A 24,701-nucleotide genomic window follows, 5' to 3' on the forward strand; every position below is an offset into this window, starting at 1 on the left:
CACACTGAACTATCACGTAGTCATCAAAACGTGTATGTCAGATGTTCCGCAACATCTACAGACGACGCTGAGGTTCAGCACACCGAGCGGTGCATTAAGGACATAAGCCTTCTGTGCGGCAATGAGGACAATCCTCAGTTTTACGGACCCAGTCCGCATAATTGCTACTATCAACTTTCAACTAAATTTTCTCGAGGAACATATCTTAAACAGTAGAACTAAAGCGTAAGCTATGACATAATTTGCAAAGACCTTTTGACTATGTTCATGATAATTAAGTTCATCTGATTATTTAATAAACTCCCACTCAGATAGACATCCCTCTAGTCATCTAAGTGATACATGATCCGAGTCAAACTAGGCCGTGTCCGATCATCACGTGAGACGGACTAGTCATCATCGGTGAACATCTCCATCTTGATCGTATCTACTATACGACTCATGTTTGACCTTTCGGTCTCTTGTGTTCCGAGGCCATGTCTGTACATGCTAGGCTCGTCAAGTCAACCTAAGTGTTTCGCATGTGTTCCGAGGCCATGTCTGTACATTCTAGGCTCGTCAACACCCGTTGTATTCGAACGTTAGAATCTATCACACCCGATCATCACGTGGTGCTTCGAAACAACGAACCTTCGCAACGGTGCACAGTTAGGGGGAACACGTCTCTTGAAATTTTAGTGAGGGATCATCTTATTTATGCTACCGCCGTTCTAAGCAAATAAGATGTAAACATGATAAACATCACATGCAAATCATAAAGTGACGTGATATGGCCAATATCATCTTGCGCCTTTGATCTCCATCTTCGAGGCGCGGCATGATCACTTTCGTCACCGGCATGACACCATGATCTCCATCATCATGATCTCCATCATTGTGTCTTCATGAAGTTGTCTCGCCAACTATTACTTCTACTACTATGGCTAACGGTTAGCAATAAAGTAAAGTAATTACATGGCATTTTCATTGACACGCAGGTCATACAATAAATTAAGACAACTCCTATGGCTCCTGCCGGTTGTCATACTCATCGACATGCAAGTCGTGATTCCTATTACAAGAACATGATCAATCTCATACATCACATATATCATTCATCACATCCTTTTGGCCATATCACATCACATAGCATACCCTGCAAAAACAAGTTAGACGTCCTCTAATTGTTGTTGCATGTTTTACGTGGCTGCTATGGGATTCTAGCAAGAACGTTTCTTACCTACGCAAAAGCCACAACGTGATATGCCAATTTCTATTTACCCTTCATAAGGACCCTTTTCATCAAATCCGATCCGACTAAAGTGGGAGAGACAGACACCCGCTAGCCTCCTTATGCAACTAGTGCATGTCAGTCGGTGGAACCTGTCTCACGTAAGTGTACGTGTAAGGTCGGTCCGGGCCGCTTCATCCCACGATGCCGCCGAATCAAGATAAGACTAGTAACGGCAAGTAAATTGACAAAATCGACGCCCACAACTACTTTGTGTTCTACTCGTGCATAGAAACTACGCATAGACCTAGCTCATGATGCCACTCTTGGGGAACGTAGCGGAAACTCAAAATTTTCTACGCATCACCAAGATCAATCTATGGAGTAATCTAGCAACGAGGGGAAGGGGAGTGCATCTACATACCCTTGTAGATCGCGATGCGGAAGCGTTGCAAGAACACGGATGAAGGAGTCGTACTCGTAGCGATTCAGATCGCGGTTGATTCCGATCTAAGCGCCGAACCACGGCGCCTCCGTGTTCAACACACATGTAGCCCGGTGACGTCTCCCACGCCTTGATCCAGCAAGGAGAGAGGGAGAGGTTGGGGAAGACTCCGTCCAGCAGCAGCACGACGGCGTGGTGGTGATGGAGGAGCGTGGCAATCCTGCAGGGCTTCGCCAAGCACCGCGGGAGTGGAGGAGGGAGAGGGGTAGGGCTGCGCCAAGAGAGAGATGTTCTCATGTCTATGGCAGCCCCAAAACCCCCACTATATATAGGGGAGGGGGAGGGGCTGCGCCCCCATCTAGGGTTCCCCCCAAGGGGTGCGGCCAGCCCTAGATGGGACTTGGAGGGGCGGCCAAGGGGGGAGAGAGGGGGGCGCACCACTAGGTGGGCCTTAGGCCCATCTGAGCCTAGGGTTTCCCCCTTCCCCCCCCTTCCTGCGCCCTGGGCCCCTTGTGGGAGGCGCACCAGCCCACCTAGGGGCTGGTCCCTTCCCACACTTGGCCCACGCAGCCCTCTGGGGCCGGTGGCCCCACCTGGTGGACCCCCGGGACCCTCCCGGTGGTCCCGGTACGTTACCGATAGCACCCGAAACTTTTCCGGTGACCAAAACAGGACTTCCCATATATAAATCTTTACCTCCGGACCATTCCAGAACTCCTCGTGACGTCCGGGATCTCATCCGGGACTCCGAACAACATTCGGTAACCACGTATATCTATTCCCTATAACCCTAGCGTCATCGAACCTTAAGTGTGTAGACCCTACGGGTTCGGGAACCATGCAGACATGACCGAGACGTTCTCCGGCCAATAACCAACAGCGGGATCTGGATACCCATGTTGGCTCCCACATGTTCCACGATGATCTCATCGGATGAACCACGATGTCGGGGATTCAATCAATCCCGTATTCAATTCCCTTTGTCAACCGGTATGTTACTTGCCCGAGATTCGATCGTCGGTATCCCGATACCTTGTTCAATCTCGTTACCGGCAAGTCTCTTTACTCGTTTCGTAACACATCATCCCGTGATCAACTCCTTGGTCACATTGTGCACATTATGATGATGTCCTACCGAGTGGGCCCAGAGATACCTCTCCGTTTACACGGAGTGACAAATCCCAGTCTCGATTCGTGCCAACCCAACAGACACTTTCGGAGATACGTGTAGTGCACCTTTATAGCCACCCAGTTACGTTGTGACGTTTGGTACACCCAAAGCATTCCTACGGTATCCGGGAGTTGCACAATCTCATGGTCTAAGGAAATGATACTTGACATTAGAAAAGCTCTTAGCAAACGAACTACACGATCTTGTGCTAGGCTTAGGATTGGGTCTTGTCCATCACATCATTCTCCTAATGATGTGATCCTGTTATCAACGACATCCAATGTCCATGGTCAGGAAACCGTAACCATCTATTGATCAACGAGCTAGTCAACTAGAGGCTTACTAGGGACATGGTGTTGTCTATGTATCCACACATGTATCTGAGTTTCCTATCAATACAATTCTAGCATGGATAATAAACGATTATCATGAACAAGGAAATATAATAATAACCAATTTATTATTGCCTCTAGGGCATATTTCCAATAGGAGCTGAAAGCGTAATGACCACACCCACATAAACCTCTCATTTGCTTTGCTCTTTTTACTATTCATCCTTTTGATATTTCTAGATATGCTCCGTTTACGTTTTATTTCTTTTTTTCACTTAGTAGACATGATTCTTTCATGTTATATCATTTTCATACAGCTCATGTTTGGACAGAACCAAGATCATACAATGTGATGCGACGTACGTTGACCTGGGTGATCTTGCCGAGTCTGTGAGGCCACTCGGTAAAATGTCGAAGAATGTAGTTGCATGTGGGATTGACTTCATAAACAGGCATATGGATATGTCTCCCGACAAAACAATCATGCAGTACATTGTGACGTGCAAAATATGGGATGGTGACTTCCACCACAAAATCCCGAGGAAGCATTTTGCTGAGCATGGTGATTTCAAGCTCACAATGAAGAAATGTGTGAGTACTCCTTCCTTTTTTGCACATTTTTTTCCTCCCATGTTATTTTGTTGCCAGTAGCTATGCTTCAGATGTGGGCTACACCCTGTTTTGTGACAGCTGTTTCATGTGGCAACAGCTGCCATGTAAAATGACTTCTGATTTGCTTTCCTAACACAACCTATGTGGCAACTTCAAACTAAAATACATGGCAACTTTGTTCATACATGGACGTCAACTTCTTTTAATTACCCACTACAACTAAACATTATACGTTGGTCCACTTTTTCTTGGACCCTTGATGCTTTCGTAGTCACTCATGTGCCTGTTAGTGTAACCGGTGATATCTTTACATGTCATTTTCCCAACTACATCATTTCTGTTCTTAATGTGAGCTCTGCTTCTTTTCTTTCCTTCATTTTTGTTTGCAGGTCTTGTTCCCCATGTTCCAGGAGCTTGCACCACACGATCCACATGACAAGTGTGGTCACCACTACGCGATCTGCCTTGACCTGAAGAACCAACGTTTTGAGGTGCTTGATTCAATGCGTTCAGAAGCTGATGCAGACCTTACTACGCATGCCGAATACTTCATCAACAACCTCAAAGAGACATGGAACCGTCACTATGAAAACTCAAAGGTCCAGATCAGACATTTTCCAATTGAGTACGTGGCGACTACGAAGCAAGGAAACCGGTATTTTCCAATCTTTTCTTCATGTGTCCTCCAAACCAATGCTCACCCTCTCTTTTTGTCACCTCTGAATTGAAGTTTATGATTTTTTCTATATGTTCTTGTAAGTTAACCCGACTCTTTTCTTGTTTAGGCACGACTGCGGCTTCCACACGTTGGAATACCTTGCAAAGTGGGAAGGTCGACGGGTTCCTGTCGTCACAGCTGCAATGGTCGTCGAGCTCCGCAAAATTTACACATGGAACTGGTTGATGAATGAAGATTTCAACACGCGGTCCAACGCACGTGAGTTCATAGAGGAAGTTGTGAAGAAATCCGCCAAGAAGTACAAGTGATCACGTGGTGCTCGTGACCGAACGCCTACCTTACATTCTGTTGTCGAGGAATGTAAGGTATTACCTTGTTTTTTCAAAACTATGCCCTTGTAATATGCTATGACTGCATCTCCCCGTAGCCTAGTATACAGTGGTGGCGTGTGAGTGACATTTGAATATTTTGTAATATATGTGTGGATGTGAACCTACTTAGGTTTGACAGCAGATACGTTTATGTGTTTTCAGTATTATTATGTGCTTGTGGGTTGGTAGTACCAGCATGGTGTTTTGAATGCGTCCTTGATGTCTGAAAACATGGCAAATGTAGTTGATCAGTCATGGTTACTGAAAGTTATTGTTCTTTGTTGTTTGGCTTTTTGGGGTTTTTGCACTGCTAACTGTACCGGCTAGCATGGTAGTTTGATCACGGAGCAGTAACCTGTGCGGTTGCTGCACGAGACCGTTTCAGCTTGTTTCCCATAGTTTGCACCAGAATACAATATGTGTGACTAAAATGCGCTGACTGGACATGGAAATCTACGCGGTGAAGATTCAGTACAACTAACATGGCATGTTCAGTACAACTAACATGGCAGATTCAGTAAAAAAATAAGATGGCAAATTCAGTAAAAATAACATGGCAAATTCAGTAGAAATGGCATGGCAGATTCAGTAGAAATGGTATGGCAGATTCAGTAGAAATTGCATGGCAGATTCAGTTCAAGTAACATGGCAAATTTAGTGCCATACACGTGGCAACTGCAGCTATTCCTTCGTGGCATTTTTACTTCAGATTCTGATGCACCTGAAGAGTCATTCTCCAGTTTTTACAAAATTTAGAACATCTAGATTACAAAAAAATGTCACCATGGACCAAGTCAAAGTGCTCCAATGTTGTTTACGGATTGCCCGTCCCTTTCTTTGGTTTCTTGTGTTTTGCTTGAATCTCCAATCCCGATTTGTATCTTATCTCTTTTGGACGCCCTTTTGTGATGGAACGGGGCGGGTTCCTAACCTGTGTTTGTGTGCTTGTTGTTCCAGATCCTACCTCCGAGTTTTCAGATGATGGCCCTGTGGACGAAGACACACTTGATGTGCGGGGGAACCTGTGTAAGGCTTCCTCAGCTTTCCTCTTCTTGATCTCATCAAGCTCTCTTTTGAGGGCCTTCCTGTGTTTTTCTGCGACCCTTGCTGTCTCATCACTATTGCACGCTTCATCAATTAGTTCAGCATAGTTCTTTGTCAACACAACGTGCCTCACGGCTTCCATGGTTGACTCTGGTCTCTCGTCATGCACGGCCAAAAGTGCGTTTGATGTTTGTGGCGCCAATGCGTCGTCAGCGTCCCAAGTCCATCGCCGCCTTATGAAATGGCGGGGCATTCATGTCACCGCGTTCAAGTCCATTACTTTTAGAATGTGACAGCACACAATCCCGTCCTGTTCGAATTTGCAGCATTGGCAGTAGTATTCGCCTTCGCTTATCGATGCCTTCACAAACTAGTTCCTTCCCTTGTGGGGGTCTTCAGGTTCTGGATCCGACATGCCCATGATAGAACACACCTTGAACGTATGTTCGTCCACCTGGAAAGCCGTGTACATGTTGGCACGCTTTATTTCTTCCCGGAATCTGCAAGTTTTGTGTGGTTTTTGTTAAACTCTTGTGTGAAGTTTTTTGTAGCACCTTTTGTTTGTTGTGGCCAATGGAATTACAATTCGTTCAAATATGGCAACTACAGTTCATTAAACATGGCAACTGCAGTTGAGTAAACATGGCAACTGCATTTCATTTAAACATGGCAACTACATAACAACTTCAATTTGGCATTTGCATTCCATACCATCATGGCCATTGGAATTTACATTTAATTAAATATGGCAACTACAGTTCATTAAACATGGCAACTGCAGTTCATCAAACATGGCAACTGCAGTTATGCAAACATGGTAACTGCAGTTGAGTGAACGTGGCAAACTCCAGTTCATTAAGCATGGCAAACTGTAGTTCATTAAGCACGACAACTACATATCATGTTTACTCTGTACCTAATGGCTACTTTTCAACACAATCATCATTTTCAAATAAGCATTTCAACTGCATTGCATTCTACATGGCACCTGGTACCTTCATGATTTGTGCAAATAAGATTGTAACACAACTGACTTACTTGTTAAAAATCGTGTTGGTGTATATCTTGCTCATCTGCCTCTCCATGGGTAAATACGTTAGCAATTTTGGCTGCTTGAGCGCGGTGTTTGCTTCTTGCTGTAGCTCGGATCCCAGTATTTTTTGTTGCAAAGCGGTGTACTGCTTGGCAAACTGTAGCAATGAGTTGCCAGGGCTCACGTACCGCTTCAAAACAGCATTGAACCCCTCACTGCGCTGTGTAGTCTGCAGAAATAGGAAGAAGCACTGCATGAAGTAGGTCGGCACCCAGTACATTCACTTCTCCCACAAGCTAGCAAGCGTCTCGTGGTCTTGGACTTGATATGTTTCAATCATAGCCATCCAGCTCCTTTCAAACTCCTCCACCGTCAAGCTGTGGTCCACGCACAGCTCGAATGCCTTGCGCAGGTCTGGACGGTCAGCAAAGAACGGTCCTAGTGTCTCCTCAGCCTTCTTTATAATGTGCCACCTGCAGTGCCTGTGCACTGCCAACGGAAAGATCTCCTCTATGCCTGCACGCATGCTAAAATCCTGGTCTGTTATTATGTTCATTGGAGCAAGTCCACCCATGCACTCCAAGAAGGTCTTGAACAGCCAAACGTACCCATCCGTGTCTTCGTTCCGAATGAGCCCGCATCCGAACTGCAATGACTGATTGTGGTTATTTATTCCTATGAATGGAGTGCATGGCATCTTGTACCTATTAGTGAGATATGTCGTGTCGAAAGAAATGCAGTCTCGGAAATGTTTGTAGGCTCTTCTTGCAGCACCATCCACCCAATACATGTTCCTGACACGGTCCTCATCGTCCAATCTTATCCTGTAGAAGAAATCTTGATCTTCTTTAGCTTTCTCATCGAAGTAGGCTATCGTGGCTTCTATGTCAGCCAACTTGCTTTCTCTATGGTACTTTGCCTTTAGGTTTGTGACGTCTGCTGGTAGGTAGGGCATGCTACTCAGAGACCCGTTTTTGCTGTGGATGAGGGAGAGTATCTGCACCATTCTTGATGGACCGACGTTACAATCATGTAGCAGCTTTATGAATTTCTTCTCGAGGGGGTGAATCCTCTGTGGGCGGTCAGAAATTTTACCGGGTCAAACTTCTTTATTAGCTTGTGGTTGTGCTCGTCAAATATTCAGTGACCACCCACTGTGCTCCATCTACGTTCAGCTTACACCGGACAGGGCATTCTGTCTTGACAATGATACCTCTCTTTCGTCCCGGAACGACAGGCGCATCACCTTTGCCCTTCTTGTTTCTTCGTGCCTTGTAGCACCTCATCTCACCTCTGCTGTACTCGTTAGTTTTTTTAATTTTCCTATGGTATTCGGTGTTGACCGCAAACCCATGGAACTTTGCATATGTCTGGTAGAATTCCTTTGCATCTGCAAACGAATCAAATCTCTGCCCAAGATACGGTGGCTGAGGTATCATGATTTCTGATTGCCCACCATCTTCATCCCCTTGTGCTTCGTCATCGGTTTCATCATTCACTTCAGTATCGACGGCTGTTTCACCTGCTTGAGTGTTGCTTGTGCTGGTGTGTACATGTGTGCTTGTCGGTATTGCTGGCACGATTGCCATTTCTGACACTGACTCGGCATTGTTTGTGGCATGAGTGTTGGCTGGCTGGTGGAACGCGTCTTCCGTGCGCTCATAGCTCCCCGCAGTAGATGTCCCCGCGCCGCTGTTAATTGTAGTTGAAGGTCCTGCATTAAAAAATCAGGTACGAGCGTAAGATTTTGCTTGAATGTCATGTGTATCGTAATGGAGTACAACAACTCCATGTGATTTTGCATGACATCATTTCACACAGCAAGCCGTGAATCTGCATATGGCCATGCATGGCAACTGTAATTCTCCAGTAATGGCAGCTACAGTCCAACCACATGGCAACTACCGTTGCCAACACATGGCAACCAGCGTCTTTTAGCTTGAGAACTTGTAGCATATAGCAATGGCAGAAATAGTCCAACACACATGGCAACTACTATTGCCCACACATGGCAACCAGCTTCTTTCAGCATCAGAACTTGCAGCACATAGCAATGGCAGATACAGTCCAACATACATGGCAACTACTGTTGCCAACACATGGCAACCAGTATACTCTAGTATCAAAATTTTGTATTCTAGGCTTGAGCTTAATACGCAAACGTGAACAATCATGAATGTTGCACACACTCTTATAGCAATTGGCAAATCCCGAAGACAATATACGACTCTTTTGCACATGACCACTTGGTAGCATTTTTTGTTTGTTTTTTCCACCACCACAGTTACAAATCTACTTTTCTTCACATGCTATTCCCCACAAAAGCAAATGCAGTACTGTTTTCTGTTTTCACTTTTTTTTACCTTGTTGTGCCGCATGTGCCGATCTTGTGTGGTCTGTCATTCCAATTTGATGTGCTCTATCTGCAATAGTGCTTTCCTGCAACTGTGAAGCTTGCCACGATGTTTGCCGATGTGGTTCCACCATGACAACCTGCGATCATGGTAGCAGTTGGTCATTGCATGGCAACTGTAGTTTGTTCAACATGGCACATGTAGTGGTCCAACCATGCCACACAGATTTGTTCACACTTGTCATCCACGGTTGTTTAGACATTGCAGTCACATTTGATTATACATGGCAACTGCAGTTGTCCAGCCATGGCAACCGAAGCTGTCTAGCCATGGCAACCGAAGCTGTCCAGGCATGGCAACTGCAGCTGTCATATATGTTCCTTTCTCCCAACTCACTTTCCACAACTTCACTTTCATGCACTCACCTGTGTACGACGTTGTTGGGAATCGTAGCATAATTTTAAAATTTTCCTACGTTCACCAAGATGCATCTATGGAGTATACTAGCAACGAGGGGAAGGGAGTGCATCTACATACCCTTGTAGATCGCGAGCGGAAGCGTTCCAATGAACGTGGATGACGGAGTCGTACTCGCCGTGATCCAAATCACCGATGACTGAGTGCCGAACGGACGGCACCTCCGCGTTCAACACACGTACGGTGCAGCGACGTCTCCTCCTTCTTGATCCAGCAAGGGGGAAGGAGAGGTTGATGGAGATCCAACAGCACGACGGCGTGGTGGTGGATGTAGCGGGTCTCGGCAGGGCTTTGTTAAGCTTCTGCGAGAGAGAGAGGTGTTGCAGGGGAGGAGGGAGGCGCCCAAGGCTGTTGTGTGCTGCCCTCCCTCCCCCCTTTATATAGGCCCCCTGGGGGGGCGCCGGCCCCAAGAGATGGGATCTCAAGGGGGGCGGCGGCCACAAGGGGGGAAGGGGTTGCCTTGCCCCCCAAGGCAAGGGGGAAGCTCCCCCCTAGGGTTCCCAACCCTAGGCGCATGGGGGGAGGCCCAAGGGGGGCGCCCCAGCCCACTAAGGGCTGGTTCCCTTCCACTTTCAGCCCACGGGGCCCTCCGGGATAGGTGGCCCCACCCGGTGGACCCCCGGGACCCTTCCGGTGGTCCCGGTACAATACCGGTAACCCCCGAAACTTTCCCGGTGGCCGAAACTGGACATCCTATATATAATTCTTCACCTCCGGACCATTCCGGAACCTCTCGTGATGTCCGGGATCTCATCCGGGACTCCGAACAACTTTCGGGTTTCCGCATACATATATCTCTACAACCCTAGCGTCACCGGACCTTAAGTGTGTAGACCCTACGGGTTCGGGAGACATGCAGACATGACCGAGACGCCTCTCCGGTCAATAACCAACAACGAGATCTGGATACCCATGTTGGCTCCCACATGTTCCACGATGATCTCATCGGATGAACCACGGTGTCGAGGATTCAATCAATCCGTATGCAATTCCCTTTGTCAATCGGTATATTACTTGCCCGAGATTCGATCGTCGGTATCCCAATACCTTGTTCAATCTCGTTACCGGCAAGTCTCTTTACTCGTACCGCAATGCATGATCCCGTGACTAACGCCTTAGTCACATTGAGCTCATTATGATGATGCATTACCGAGTGGGCCCAGAGATACCTCTCCGTCACACGGAGTGACAAATCCCAGTCTCGATCCGTGCCAACCCAACAGACACTTTCGGAGATACCCGTAGTGCACCTTTATAGTCACCCAGTTACGTTGTGACGTTTGGCACACCCAAAGCACTCCTACGGTATCCGGGAGTTGCACGATCTCATGATCTAAGGAAAAGATACTTGACATTGGAAAAGCTCTAGCAAACGAAACTACACGATCTTTTATGCTATGCTTAGGATTGGGTCTTGTCCATCACATCATTCTCCTAATGATGTGATCCCGTTATCAATGACATCCAATGTCCATAGTCAGGAAACCATGACTATCTGTTGATCAACGAGCTAGTCAACTAGAGGCTTACTAGGGACACGTTGTGGTCTATGTATTCACACATGTATTACGATTTCTGGACAATACAATTATAGCATGAATAATAGACAATTATCATGAACAAAGAAATATAATAATAACCATTTATTATTGCCTCTAGGGCATATTTCCAACAGATGGCAGGTACATGCTTGCTGCCTGATACCACGTGCTGCATGAAGGTCCTACATTTTTCCGATATAACTCGTGAGTCTTTTGCCATCCTTGCAAGTTTAATTTCATGTCCACAACAATAAGTTCCTTTTTCGTATGCGTTACCTTGATTTGCCACATTAGCTAGCTGAAGTTGGTTGCCCGTACATTTGTCAGCGTTAGCGCCCTGTGACGAAACTTGCCATGCTGCCCCCTGATTGTGGTTTGGTCATAAGAACCTGCTAAAAATAGATTGTAGGATATAAGTAGAATGACATCTTCATCGTCACAAACATGGCAACTGTTTCTTCTTTGTTTATCATGCATCGTACCGATGCCCGCGTAGTGCTCTAGTAGTGGCAGCAATGGCCCTGAAGAAATGAGTTGATTGTACTCTGCTGCATCCCAAGGTGGCATTTCCGGCCTTTGAGAAAGCAAAGGATCAGTGCCATCTTCGTGATTCATTCTTTTGCTTTTCTTTTCTGCCACTGTGCTTTTAGTCACTGCATGAACAAGAATGCATCAACAATCCACAAAAAGCGTTCTTGCTGTTTGCACGTAGAAGATAACACGGCAATCTCATAACATTTCTTGCGTAGGCAACCAACACCTCATGGCAAGTAGGACATGACATCCATTTTCTTTTCTAAATTCTGGATGCCATCTATCATTTTGAAGCGATGGCAACAGAAAATAAAATAGGATGGCAAGCAATAATATAACATGGTGGCAACTACGGACAACGATAGATGGCAACTGACGTCAGATACAAGTGGCAATTATTTTTCCTCCCTCCCCATGCCAAACTCCTCCTTTCTCTCCCTATTTTATAGTGATTACTACGCTACCAACTACTCGCATCAAGCAACCCAGAAGCTTGGCACAAGTTTAGCATAGTATATGGCAGATCTGGTGTATGTTGGTGGGCAAATGCAAAGACACACAAATTCGTGTGGTGTTTGCCCTAATAGCGTGTATCCAGTCGCCATCTTCGTGGGCAAATTTTGCAAATTCAGATTTCTGGACAAAAGAAGGTCGAGAAACAGAAGGAGATCGGGGATCCACCTGTTTTGGCTCGTCGTCTTGGGAGGGCGGGGTTGGGGTGGGGTGGGGGGTGGGGTGGGTAGTTAGCTGTGGGAAAGGCGTTAGGGATCTGCTCTGGTTGCCATGGCAACCAGAGAAGGAAGGCGACGGAGGTAGGGGATCGAGAGGTGCGAGACAATGGCGGCAGGGCGGACTGGGGATCGGAAGGAGCCCGGGACGGCTGGCGTGCTGGGTCGTGCGGGCGGCGCGGTCGTTTGGCTCGGACGTGTGGGTGGTTTTGCCACACACCGGACGTGCGGGCTGTGGCTGCGCGCGCCCGGACGCGGTCGTGCGAGCGGGTTCTTCTCCATGCCACACGAGGCGTGCGGTACAACCACCCGATACATCGCACGTGCGGCAGTTATCGGTCTCCTAAATCTTTTTAAGGGTTTTCATGAATCGTGACAATCCGTTGTTGGTAGGGTTGGGCGGCGCACCGTGTGGCACCTCCTGAACGAACGGTCGAAATCAAGCTTCCTCGACCACAATCCGACCCGGATCCAGCATCCAGCCGCGGAATGGGACGGGACCCACGCGGCGTTTAGAAAAATCCGGAGCCGTGGTCGCGTCGGGAACCCGCTCCTCGCTTCTCCTCTCCCTCGGGGCTCCGCTTCGCCTTCTCCGCAGCGCAGCCACTTCGGGATCGGGAAGCGGGAGGGGAAGGGAGAGGCAGGCGAGTCGCCGTACCCGGCCGCAGCTCCCCTCTCTCCGCCCCCGCCTACCCCTGCCACCCACCCCTACCCCCGCCGCGCACGATGAGCTCCGCCCCCGCCCCGCCGCCGCCGCCGCCGCCGTCCTCGCCCCCCGCCGACGAGGGGCGGCCGAGGGAGGCGACGGAGGTGGACGACCGGGTGGCCTCCCACGTCGACCCGTTCCTCGTGGAGGCGCTCGACAACCCCCGCCACCGCCTCATGAGTACGTGCATCGCAACCTTATCTCTTCCCGCAATTCCCTATCCCTGTCGTCGTCGTCGTCGCGCCGATAGGGTTCCGCCGCCCTGCCTTCAATTCGCGAGAGGACGTGTCGCTCGCGGCGGGCTCGTGTGGATGCGCGGTGCGATTTAGGATTGGATTCGTGCCTGGCTTCTAGGGCTTCGTTCCCTGGTGTATCGCATAGCCCCTGGTGTCGAATTGGGGACTGGATTCTTCTCATGCCTCAGGTAGCTCGGATGTAGTTGTTGCTCTGTAATTAGGGCGAAATTTAATAGAATTCTGCCAGTATGCCAATCTCCTGGGCTAGAACAGTGCTGGCTTGCGCTTCCTTGTTGCTACATGCTACAATGCTGATTGTGCTGATTTTGTACTCCATTAGCTAGAGAACAATACTCCTGCAGGCTGTAGTTTGCTCTGGTTGATATTGGTCAAGTGTATGCGACTGTTGCTGATAATAATGAGCAGATGCATGCTTATGTGATCCTATACTTCTCTAGAGATGTCCCGTGCCTGCTACTCAATTGCTATTTATCCTTGGACATACTGCGTTTCCACTTTTCTCTACCTAAATGGCAATTAGAGTTGCATTAGATATTTTATTCTCAAAATTCCACAAGTGGCTGTTATTTCGGCAGTTATAGACTCATGGTTTGGACCAGCATTCCTGTGTCTTGATAAACCAGCTGTATCCTGTTAGGTGTACAGACAGTGATGAGATGGCCATTATTGCACAATTTGCTGCTGTAATTAGGGAAAGGCTTCATCGAGGGAGGATGGTGATTAATGATCTTAATCTGAAATTCTCAACATCTCAATGAGGTCACGGGGATGGGCTTCTTTCACTTGCAGGCTGCAGCTGACCTCTCCTTCAACTGCCGCTGTTTCACAACTATATGTGCTTCATTTCCTTTCTTTTCAATTTATGTGGGTGATAGATTAGACAAAAAAAAACCCTAGAATATGCAATTTAGGGCCAATTCAGCTCTCTTTATGCCTAGCACCTTCTGCCTTTTATTTCCAGTTTCCACTTCCTGTCCGAACTCGTCCTTAGCTGTGTGGGGTGCGCACCTTAGTGCCTCTGAGCTTTAGCAGAAATCTGCTGTCCTGGATGGAGTGCTCTCCTGGATGCCTCACCTATGGCTCTGCACACGCACAGCTTGGGGTGTCTAAGTTTGCATCTCTGTCAATGCTTTATACATTAACATCAATTTTTTTTGTCAGTGCTATAGTATCATATCTCTGTGCAACAGGTGTAGAAATCTGCCTGAATTTGAGAATTTGACTCGTTTTAAGTTCTCCCAATTCGTTCAGTTCTCTTGCATTCTCTAGTGGTACTTGCAAGAACGAAATGATCGACTCATTGCGTGAATTCTCACATGAGAAATATCTTAACATAGGTGCTGTAACCAGTGTAAATAATTAATTTACAGTTAAACTGTAATAGACTGTATTGAAGCTACCTGATTTTGGTTTTATGGAGTCAATTTGCAGCTTGTAACATTATTGCTTGTCATTACAATTTCTATCCACTTTATTATGTATTTATTTCTACCAGTTAAGCTGTACTGTATTTTTATATGTTCAGTTATTCTGGCTTTTTGTATATATATTTACGTCATTGTCTAACTCTTCTTTAATCTTCCAACAGTTTTGCGGATGGAATTGGATATACAGAAATTTATGCAGAATCATCACCTGCATGAATTTGAATTCCAGCATTTTCCAACTTCTTACCTCCGCTGTGCTGCTCATCGTGTTGCACAACATTATGGTTTAGAGACTACAGTAGCAGATAGCTTAGTTGATGGTTCTAATAGCAGGATAGTTGCGAGAAAAACACCTGAAAGCAAATATCCAGCTATTGCTTTATCAGAAGTTCCCGTTAAACAAGCAAGAAATGATATTGAGGCAGCAGAAAAGCTTAAGTTTGTCATTTGTCAAAGGCCTAAAGCTTCCCAAAATGGTGCATATGGTGCTGGAACCAACAATGGTGCGGCTAAAACTGTTGAAGAGAGGATAGATGATTACAATAAGGCACGGGCACGCATTTTCAATGGTTCCATTCCTGCAGATGTTGTAGGCCCAAGTGATTTAGGAGGTTTGTCGATTGCCAGAAACGAACCGGTGAATGTTGAGCCTTCTGTTGATGAGAACAAGGGTTGCACATTCAATAGCCGTTCCAGGGTTGCTGTTTTTAAGGACACTGAAAAAGATCGTAGTGATCCTGACTACGATCGTAATTACAAAAGGTTAGCATGTGCACCTATTAAATTTTGCTGCCACCATGGGGTCTTAATGTTGAGATTACAAACCATCAATGTGTTGATGTGTTCACCTCTGCAGGTATGTTAGGCCCCCCGTGCCTGACTATGGTGTGAGCCCAGGCGCCTTCAATTTTGCCGTGCCTCAGTTTGTGCAGTATGGTGTTGGTTATATGCAGTCTCCTAGCATGCCGAGAAACCAACCTTCTGTGTACTTTGGTCAACCTGATTTATCGATGGGATCTTCTGGAACTGCTGTTTACCCACAGTGGCCTACCCCAGCAATGATGTACCCCCATTGCTATGACAATCTTGGCCATGTGATTTCTCAGGTAAGCCTGTTATATGATTCTGCTGAGCTTGCATATAATTTGTTTCAGTATTTAAGGATAATATCAAGGTTAAGTTGTCTAAGTGCGTGTTCTAATCATGCAAGGTAGCCAATTTTGTTATGGGTTCTAAAAAGTAGTAAACCAACATATCACATGCTTTTAGCCCTTTACAGAACTTGGCTTAATCTGGCTGGTAGCACTTTGTTATGCTCATTGCATCCAAGCAGGGTGGGAATGTTATATAACAGCGAGTTCTTCCTCGTCATGCCCAAGATAGTACTGGTAGTGGCAGTAGTTGTTATGAGTTATGACCCTGTCGCAAACAAGGGGTAGCTTGATAAAGCTTTTCCCCTGAAGCTTGAAAGGTTCTTAAGCAATCTGTTAATAAATAAGAATGTTGTTTGGTGGTATCTTGTTTGCTGCTGAGTCCAACCTTTCTCTCTTCTGTTCCATCACAATAACAATGCTCTATTTTATACAATGTTTGATTCAATTATCATGTTTAATTTCGTTATATTGCTTGCCACAACAGTTGCTCATGTGATGGTCCTTTGGTTGTTTGGCTAGTTGAATTCGAAACATATCCTCCAAACAGCAATTATGGTCTCAATTATTATGTGAATGTTTGTTGATTCTAACAAACTCCAACTTTATTTTCATGTCATCGTTCTGAAGGACCGGTTCTTAATGTTGCAGGTTCCGGTGTACCAGTCCTTCAACCATGGTTAGGAGATGCTATACTTCATGGGATGTTGGAACAAAATTATTTAAAACCTGCTATGTCGTGTTGTCTTGTTAAGTGCGTCTATTTTGGAGTCAGTTTTTCCCATCATCGAACTTCTGGATAGTGTCAGCTAGGTGTATAAGAATTCTTATTATTGTTATTGTGCACTAATCTACAAGCAGGGGCGCTTGTCTTTTGCTCGTTTACTTCTGTATTTGGTTAAGCACTCGTTTACTCTATTCGATATTCCTGAACATCACTCCCTACCTCGTACTGGTCTCTGAGGGCGCGTACAACAATCCACCGTGAGTAGACCTAGTATCTTAGCATTCGGGGTGCCACAATCTACATACAAAATCGGTAAATTTTACACTACAAACAGTATAATTTTGTCGAAACACGATCATAATTTCCACTGGAGCATGAAGTAATCAAGTTACTAGGATTTGTGATGAGCTGGAGAGAGAAAAAAGAAAGAGTAGTCTGCTGGTAAACTGGTTGGTTCAAAGAACGATAGCCAGCTTCTTAAGTCTGTTCTTTTATTAGTAGCTCAGCGGTCGGTTGTTAACTGACTTGTTGTAGGTTCGTGTCCTACACATGACAACAAACTCCTGTAGTATGCTGCCTGCTCTTCAAAACCAAACTTAGCTTGGCGAAGGACACAATTACAATTGTCCAAAAGCAAAATTACAACATCTACGGCCGGGCGCCTCAAACCGGTCTCAAACGTCCGGACTGACTAGCACCCCTCATATCCGGCACCATTTTAGGACGGATATGAGGCGGCCCGGGATGCGTCTGCCACGTCGGATTGATGTTTGGGTCTCATACGAAATCGCTCGGAAACCCAACAATCCAATGAGCGTCTGGGCTATTTAAGCCGGACATCGACCCCCAGCACTAGGCACATCCACTTCTCTCGCTCTCCGCGCCGCCAACCCGATCCGCTCTCTGCTCGATCTTTGCGACAGCCATGGCCCGACAGAGGGTGACCACCTACGCTATGCTAGCGTCGGAGAGGCGCCTCCAGCTGCTAGAGGAGATTAGGGCTTGGCTCGAAGCCCGGATTGTAGTCGGCTTGCCTCGGGACTCGTTGGAGCCGAAGGAGGAGCAACAACAATCGTAGGCGGGGCAGTACCCCCAAACCATGGAGGGGCAGATCTGGAGGAGGAGCAGCGACAGTCGGAGTCAGAGTAGTACCCCTAGCCCATGGAGGGGCGGATTCGGAGGAGGAGGACGCGGTGGAGCCGGAGGGGGAGGCGCAGCCACCTGTGGGTTTTGCCATTGAGGAGACCATGACAGAGTCCGAGGTCGCCCAAGCGGAGGAGGCGGCGGAGCGCCATCCTGGAGTCCATCCAGCAGAAGCCTCGGTGGAGGTCAACCGGCGCTTCCAGCGCTTCCTCAGGCAGCAGAGGGTGGAGATCGACGAAATCTTCACCTCTAGTGAGTCCCACGACGAGCAGAGGGTGGAGATTTACTTCACATCTCACTGAATGTATCGACGTGCACACAACCATATCAAACCTCATATTAATCCTAGGTTAGCAAGAGTACATGCACCTCCACTAACCATAGAAACAATGCATGATTTGTTATGACATTTGTTCTAAGAATACGACACAATTGATCACATAATAACTTACCAGATACGAATGAACTAATCAGGAAGAACCCATCCATTGGCAAAGCGGGGGGGGGGGGCACTGCCCCCAGCCTTTGACCAAATGGTGAAAGAAAAAATGAGGAGGGCTCAGGTTTTCTTTATAAATGTACCAGGAAAGCATTTTAACCACGCTTGGCATTTCAGTTTTATGGCAAGGAAGAAAACCAGGTAGTAGCAAGGGAGTTGTCTTAACCCGCCGACCAAGTAGCTGTATAATATGTTCAGTGGCTCAGTCAATGGCTTATTTCCAATTGAAAAAAGGAACATCACATTATTCAAACAGAACTGAATTTCAAGTCAAATTTAGGACTTCCCTAAAAAAGGACCAAATGTAGGAGCTTACCACAAAGGCGCTTTGTGAGAAAACAAGTCAAGGAGCGGGTACTACCTGCCAAAATTCACCGCATTGAGTGAGTGACATAATTCTTTGGAAGTATCTAAACAATGGACCTTGCTAGGAAGCAAGTTCTTGCCCTTTAGGTGTATCCAGCGGCCCCCTATTTTAGGTATGTGACACCCTTAGCGATTCGGTTGGATAACGAAGGTATTACTACCATTTCCTCAAGGTCGCGATACCGGAGCAGTACCCCCAGGCCATGGAGGGGAGGATCCAGAGGGGGAGCAGCGGCAGTCGGAGGCGGAGTAGTACCCCCAGCCCATGGAGGGGCGGATCTGGAGAAGGAGGACGCGGTGGAGCCGGAGTGGGAGGCGGAGCCGGCTGCGACCTTTGCCATTGAGGACACCATGACAAAGTTCGAGGTCACCCAAGTGAAGGACGCGGCGGAGCAGACCCCCATCCTGGAGTCCATCCAGCAGAGGCCTCGGTAGAGGTCAACCGGCGCTTCCTCCGACTCCAGAGGGTGGAGATCGACGAAATCTTCACCTCTAGTGAGTCCACGATGAGCCGAAGTTGCCGTAGGCAGCCATCTACCCGAAGCCTAACACGGATGTCGTGGACATCTCGATGATGAGTAGCGTAGGGTAGATAGGATATATACGTAGTACGTTGGTTTTTATTTTGCATGGTTTGTATGGATTTGAGATATAGACTATGGGGTATTTAGATGGAGCAAACAAACTTTGAGATGTGACCGACAACTTTTTGCAAACGCCCCCAACCTATGACCAAATGGTGAAGGAAAAAATGAGGAGGGTACTGCCTCAGCCTTTGACCAAATGGTGAAGGAAAAAATGAGAAGGGCTCAAGTTAAAAAAATCACACAATAGATATTCTTTTAAACGTACCAGGAAAACATTTTAACCACGCCTAGCGTTTCAGTTTTATGGCAAGGACAATAACCAGGTAAAAAACCCAGGTAGTAGCTAGGGAGTTGTATTATACCTGCCAGCAAATGCCTGCAAAATATGTTCGGTGGCTCATTTCGAATTGAAAAAAGGAATATCCCACTGTTCAAACATAACTGAATTTCAACTCAAATTTAGCACTTCCCTAAAAAAGGACCAAATGTAGGAGCTTACCACAAAGGCGCTTTGTGAGAAAACAAGTCAAGGAGCGGGTACAACTACCTGCCAAAATTCACCTCATTGACTCAGTGACATAATTCTTTGAAAGTACCTAACAATGGACCTTGCTAGGAAGCAAGGGCCTGCCCTTTAGGTGTATCCAGCGGCCTCCTATTTTAGGTATGTGACGCCCTTTGCGATTCGGTTGGATAACGAAGGTATTACTACCATTTCCTCAAGGTCGCGATAGCGGAGTAGTACCCTCAAGCCATGGAGGGGCGGATCCGGAGGGGGAGTAGTGGCAGTCGGAGGCGGAGTAGTACCCCCAGCCCATGGAGGGGCGGATCTGGAGGAGGAGGACGCGGTGGAGCTGGAGTGGAAGGCGGAGCCGGCTGCGGGCTTTGCCATTGAGGACACCATGACAGAGTTCGAGGTCGCCCAAGCGGAGGAGGCGGCGGAGCGTATCGCCATCCTAGAGTCCATCCAGCAGAGGCCTCGGTGGAGGTCAACTGGTGCTTCCTCCAGCAGCAGAGGGTGGAGATAGATGAAATCTTCACCTCTAGTGAGTCCCACGATGAGCCGAAGTTGCCACAGGCGGCCATCTACCGGAAGCCTGACACGGAGGTCATGGACATCTCGATGATGAGTAGGGTAGGGTAGATAAGATACATACGTAGTACATTGCTTTTTATTTTGCATGATTTGTATGAATTTGAGATATAGACTATAAGGTATTTGGATGGAGCAGACGAACTTTGAGATGTGACCGACAACTGTTCGTAAATGCCCCCAACCTATGACCAAATGGTGAAGGAAAAAATGAGGAGGGCACTGCCCCCAACCTTTGACCAAATGGTGAAGGAAAAAAATGAGGAGGGCTCAGGTAAAAAAGAATATCACACAATAGATATTCTTTATAAACGTACCGGGAAAACATTTTAACCATGCCTAGCGTTTCAGTTTTATGGCAAGGACAAAAACCAGGTAGTAGCAAGGGAGTTGTATTAAATCTGCCAGCAAATGCTTGCAAAATATGTTCAGTGGCTCATTTCCAATTGAAAAAAAGGAACATCCCATTGTTCAAACAGAACTGAATTTCAACTCAAAATTAGGACTTTCCTAAAAAAGGACCAAATGTAGGAGCTTACCACAAAGGCACTTTGTGAGAAAACAAGTCAAGGAGCGGGTACAACTACCTGCCAAAATTCACCTCATCGAGTCTGTGACATAATTCTTTCAAAATATCTAAACAATGGACCTTGCTAGGAAGCAAGTGCTTGCCCTTTAGGTGTATTCAACAGCCTCCTATTTTAGGTATGTGAGGCCCTTTGCGATTCGGTTGGATAATGAAGGTATTACTACCATTTCCTCAAGGCCGCGATAGTGGACTGCAACCTCTTGAGCTTGCGTTGGTTTTCCCTTGAAGAGGAAAGGGTGATGCAGCAAAGTAGAGTAAGTATTTCCCTTAGCTTTTGAGAACCAAGGTATCAATCCAGTAGGAGACAACGCGCAAGCCACCGAATACCTGCACAAACAAACACCAACTTGCACCCAACGCGATAAAGGGGTTATCAATCCCTTCACGGTTATTTGCAACGTGAGATCTGATAGAGATGGATAAACGGTAAAGTAATATTTTTGGTATTTTTGGTTTATGGAACGAAAAGTAAAAGATTGCAAAGAAAGTAAATAGGAAACTAAAATTATAGATTGGAAACTTATATGATGGAAAATAGACCCGGGGGCCATAGGTTTCACTAGAGGCTTCTCTCAAGATAGAAATTATTACGGTGGGTGAACAAATTACTGCCGAGCAATTGATAGAAAAACGCAAAGTTATGACGATATCTAAGGCAATGATCATGAACATAGGCATCACGTCCGTATCAAGTAGACTGACTCCTTCCTGTATCTACTACTATTACTCCACACATCGACCGCCATCCAGCATGCATCTAGAGTATTAAGTTCATAAAGAACGGAGTAACGCCTTAAGCAAGATGACATGATGTAGAGGAATTAACTCAAGCAATATGATGAAAACCCCATGTTTTTATCCTCGATGGCAAGAATACAATACGTGTCGGTTCCCCTTCTGTCACTAGGATCGAGTACCGCAAGATTGAACCCAAAGCTAAGCACTTCTCCCAAAGAAAAGCCAATCTAGTTGGCCAAACCAAATCGATAGTTCGAAGAGACTTGCAAATATATCAAATCATGCATATAAGAATTCAGAGAAGATTCAAATAATATTCATAAATAAGCTGATCATAAATCCACAATTCATCGGATCTCGGCAAACACACCGCAAAAGAGTATTACATCGAATAGATCTCCAAGAACATCGAGGAGAACTTTGTATCGAGAATCAAAGAGAGAGAAGAAGCAATCTAGCTACTAGCTATGGACCCGTAGGTCTGTGGTAAACTACTCACGCTTCATCGGAGAGGCAATGATGTTGATGTAGAAGCCCTCCGTGATCGAATCCCCCTCCGGCAGGATGCCGGAAAAGGCCCCTAGATGGGATCTCACGGGTACAGAAGGTTGCGGCGGTGGAAAAGTGGTTTCTTGGCTCCCCTGGAAGTTTTTGGGATATTTGAGAATATATAGGAGGAAGATCTAGGTCAGGGGGTCACCGAGGGGCCCACAAGGTCGGGGGGCGCGCCCTCCACCCTTGTGGCCGCCTCGTGGCTCTTCTAACTTGCACTCCAAGTCTCCTGGGTGTCTTCTGGTCCAAGAAAAATCATCACGAAAGTTTTATTCTGTTTGGACTCTGTTTGGTATTCCTTTTCTGCGAAACTCTAAAACAAGGAAAAAAACATGAACTGGCATTGGGCTCTAGGTTAATAGGTTAGTCCCAAAAATCATATAAAATAGCATATTAATGCATATAAAACATCCAAAACAGATAATATAATAGCATGGAACAATAAAAAATTGTTGATACGTTGGAGACGTATCAAGCATCCCCAAGCTTAATTCTTGCTCGTCCTCGAGTAGGTAAATGATAAAGATAGAATTTTTGATGTGGAATGCTACCTAACATATTTATCCATGTAATTATCTTTATTGTGGCATGAATGTTCAGATCCGTAAGATTCAAAACAAAATTTTAATATTGACATAAAAACAATAATACTTCAAGCATACTAGCAAAATAATTATGTCTTCTCAAAATAACATGGCCAAAGAAAGCTTATCCCTACAAAATCATATAGTCTGGCTATGCTCCATCTTCATCACACAGAATATTCAAATCATGCACAACCCCGATGACAAGCCAAGCAATTGTTTCATACTTTTGATGTTCTGAAACTTTTTCAACTTTCACGCAATACATGAGCGTGAGCCATGGACATAGCACTATAGGTGGAATAGACGATGGTTGTGGAGAAGACAAAAGGAAGGAGATAGTCTCACATCAACTAGGCGTATCAACGGGCTATGGAGATGCCCATTAATAGATATCAATGTGAGTGAGTAGGGATTGCCATGCAACGGATGCACTAGAGCTATAAGTTTATGAAAGCTCAAAAGAAAACTAAGTGGGTGTGCATCCAACTTGCTTGCTCACGAAGACCTAGGGCATTTTGAGGAAGCCCGTCATTGGAATATACAAGCCAAGTTCTATAATTAAAAATTCCCATTAGTATATGAAAGTGATATCATAGGAGGCTCTCTATCATGAAGATCATGGTGCTACTTTGAAGCACAAGTGTGGTAAAAGGATAGTAGCATTGCCCCTTCTCTCTTTTCTCTCATTTTTTTATTTGGGCCTTCTTTATTTTTTGGCCTCTTTTTTTCGTCCGGAGTCTCATCCCGGCTTGTGGGGGAATCATAGTCTCCATCATCCTTTCCTCACATGGGACAATGCTCTAACAATGAAGATCATCACACTTTTATTTAGTTACAACTCAAAAATTACAAGTCGATACTTAGAACAAAATATGACTATATGTATGCCTCCGGCGGTGTACCGGGATGTGCAATGAATCAAGAGCGACATGTATAAAAAATGATGAACGGTGGCTTTGCCACAAATACGATATCAACTACATGATCATGCAAAGCAATATGACAATGATGAAGCGTGTCATAATAAACGGACCGGTGGAAAGTTGCATGTTAATATATCTCGGAATGTGGAAATGCCATAATAGGTAGGTATGGTGGCTGTTTTGAGGAAGGTATAAGGTGGGTGTATGGTACCGACGAAAGTTGCGCGGTACTAGAGAGGCCAGCAATGGCGAAAAGGTGAGAGTGCGTATAATCCATGGACTCAACATTAGTCAGAAAGAACTCACATACTTATTGCAAAAATCTATTAGTCATCGAGACAAAGTACTACGCGCATGCTCCTAGGGGGATATATTGGTAGGAAAAGACGATCGCTCGTCCCCAACCGCCACTCATAAGGAAGACAATCAATAAATAAATCATGCTCTGACTTCATCACATAACGGTTCACCATACGTGCATGCTACGGGACTCACAAACTTTAACACAAGTAATGCTCAAATTCACAACTACTCACTAGCATGACTCTAATATCACCATCTTCATATCTCAAAACAATCATAAGGAATCAAACTTCTCATAGTATTCAATGCACTTTATATGAATGTTTTTATTATATCCCTCTTGGATGCCTATCATATTAGGACTAATTTTATAACCAAAGCAAATTACCATGTTGTTTAGAGACTCTCAAAATAATATAAGTGAAGTGCGAGAGTTCATCAATTTCTATAAAATAAAACCATCGCCATGCTCTAAAAAGATATAAGTGAAGTACTAGAGCAAATTTGCCTAGCTCAAAAGAT

General features: G+C 45.9%; 2 protein-coding genes across 2 annotated transcripts; one reads left to right on the plus strand and one right to left on the minus strand.

The window, feature by feature from the left end:
- Positions 1-7,177: 7,177 nt before the first annotated feature.
- On the minus strand, positions 7,178-7,903 carry LOC141032486 (protein FAR1-RELATED SEQUENCE 5-like). The gene has a single exon (XM_073506238.1). It carries the CDS (start codon positions 7,901-7,903, stop codon positions 7,178-7,180), a length of 726 nt encoding a protein of 241 aa, XP_073362339.1.
- A 5,095-nt stretch (positions 7,904-12,998) lies between these two features.
- LOC109786909 (uncharacterized) lies at positions 12,999-16,957 on the plus strand. The gene is made up of 4 exons (XM_020345475.4): positions 12,999-13,417; positions 15,083-15,683; positions 15,778-16,027; positions 16,724-16,957. Exons 1-4 carry the CDS (start codon positions 13,258-13,260, stop codon positions 16,754-16,756), a joined length of 1,044 nt encoding a protein of 347 aa, XP_020201064.1. The 5' UTR covers positions 12,999-13,257; the 3' UTR covers positions 16,757-16,957.
- Positions 16,958-24,701: the final 7,744 nt, after the last annotated feature.

Source organism: Aegilops tauschii, chromosome 1 (assembly GCF_002575655.3).
Source record: "Aegilops tauschii subsp. strangulata cultivar AL8/78 chromosome 1, Aet v6.0, whole genome shotgun sequence".
Classification (NCBI taxonomy): Eukaryota; Viridiplantae; Streptophyta; class Magnoliopsida; order Poales; family Poaceae; genus Aegilops; species Aegilops tauschii.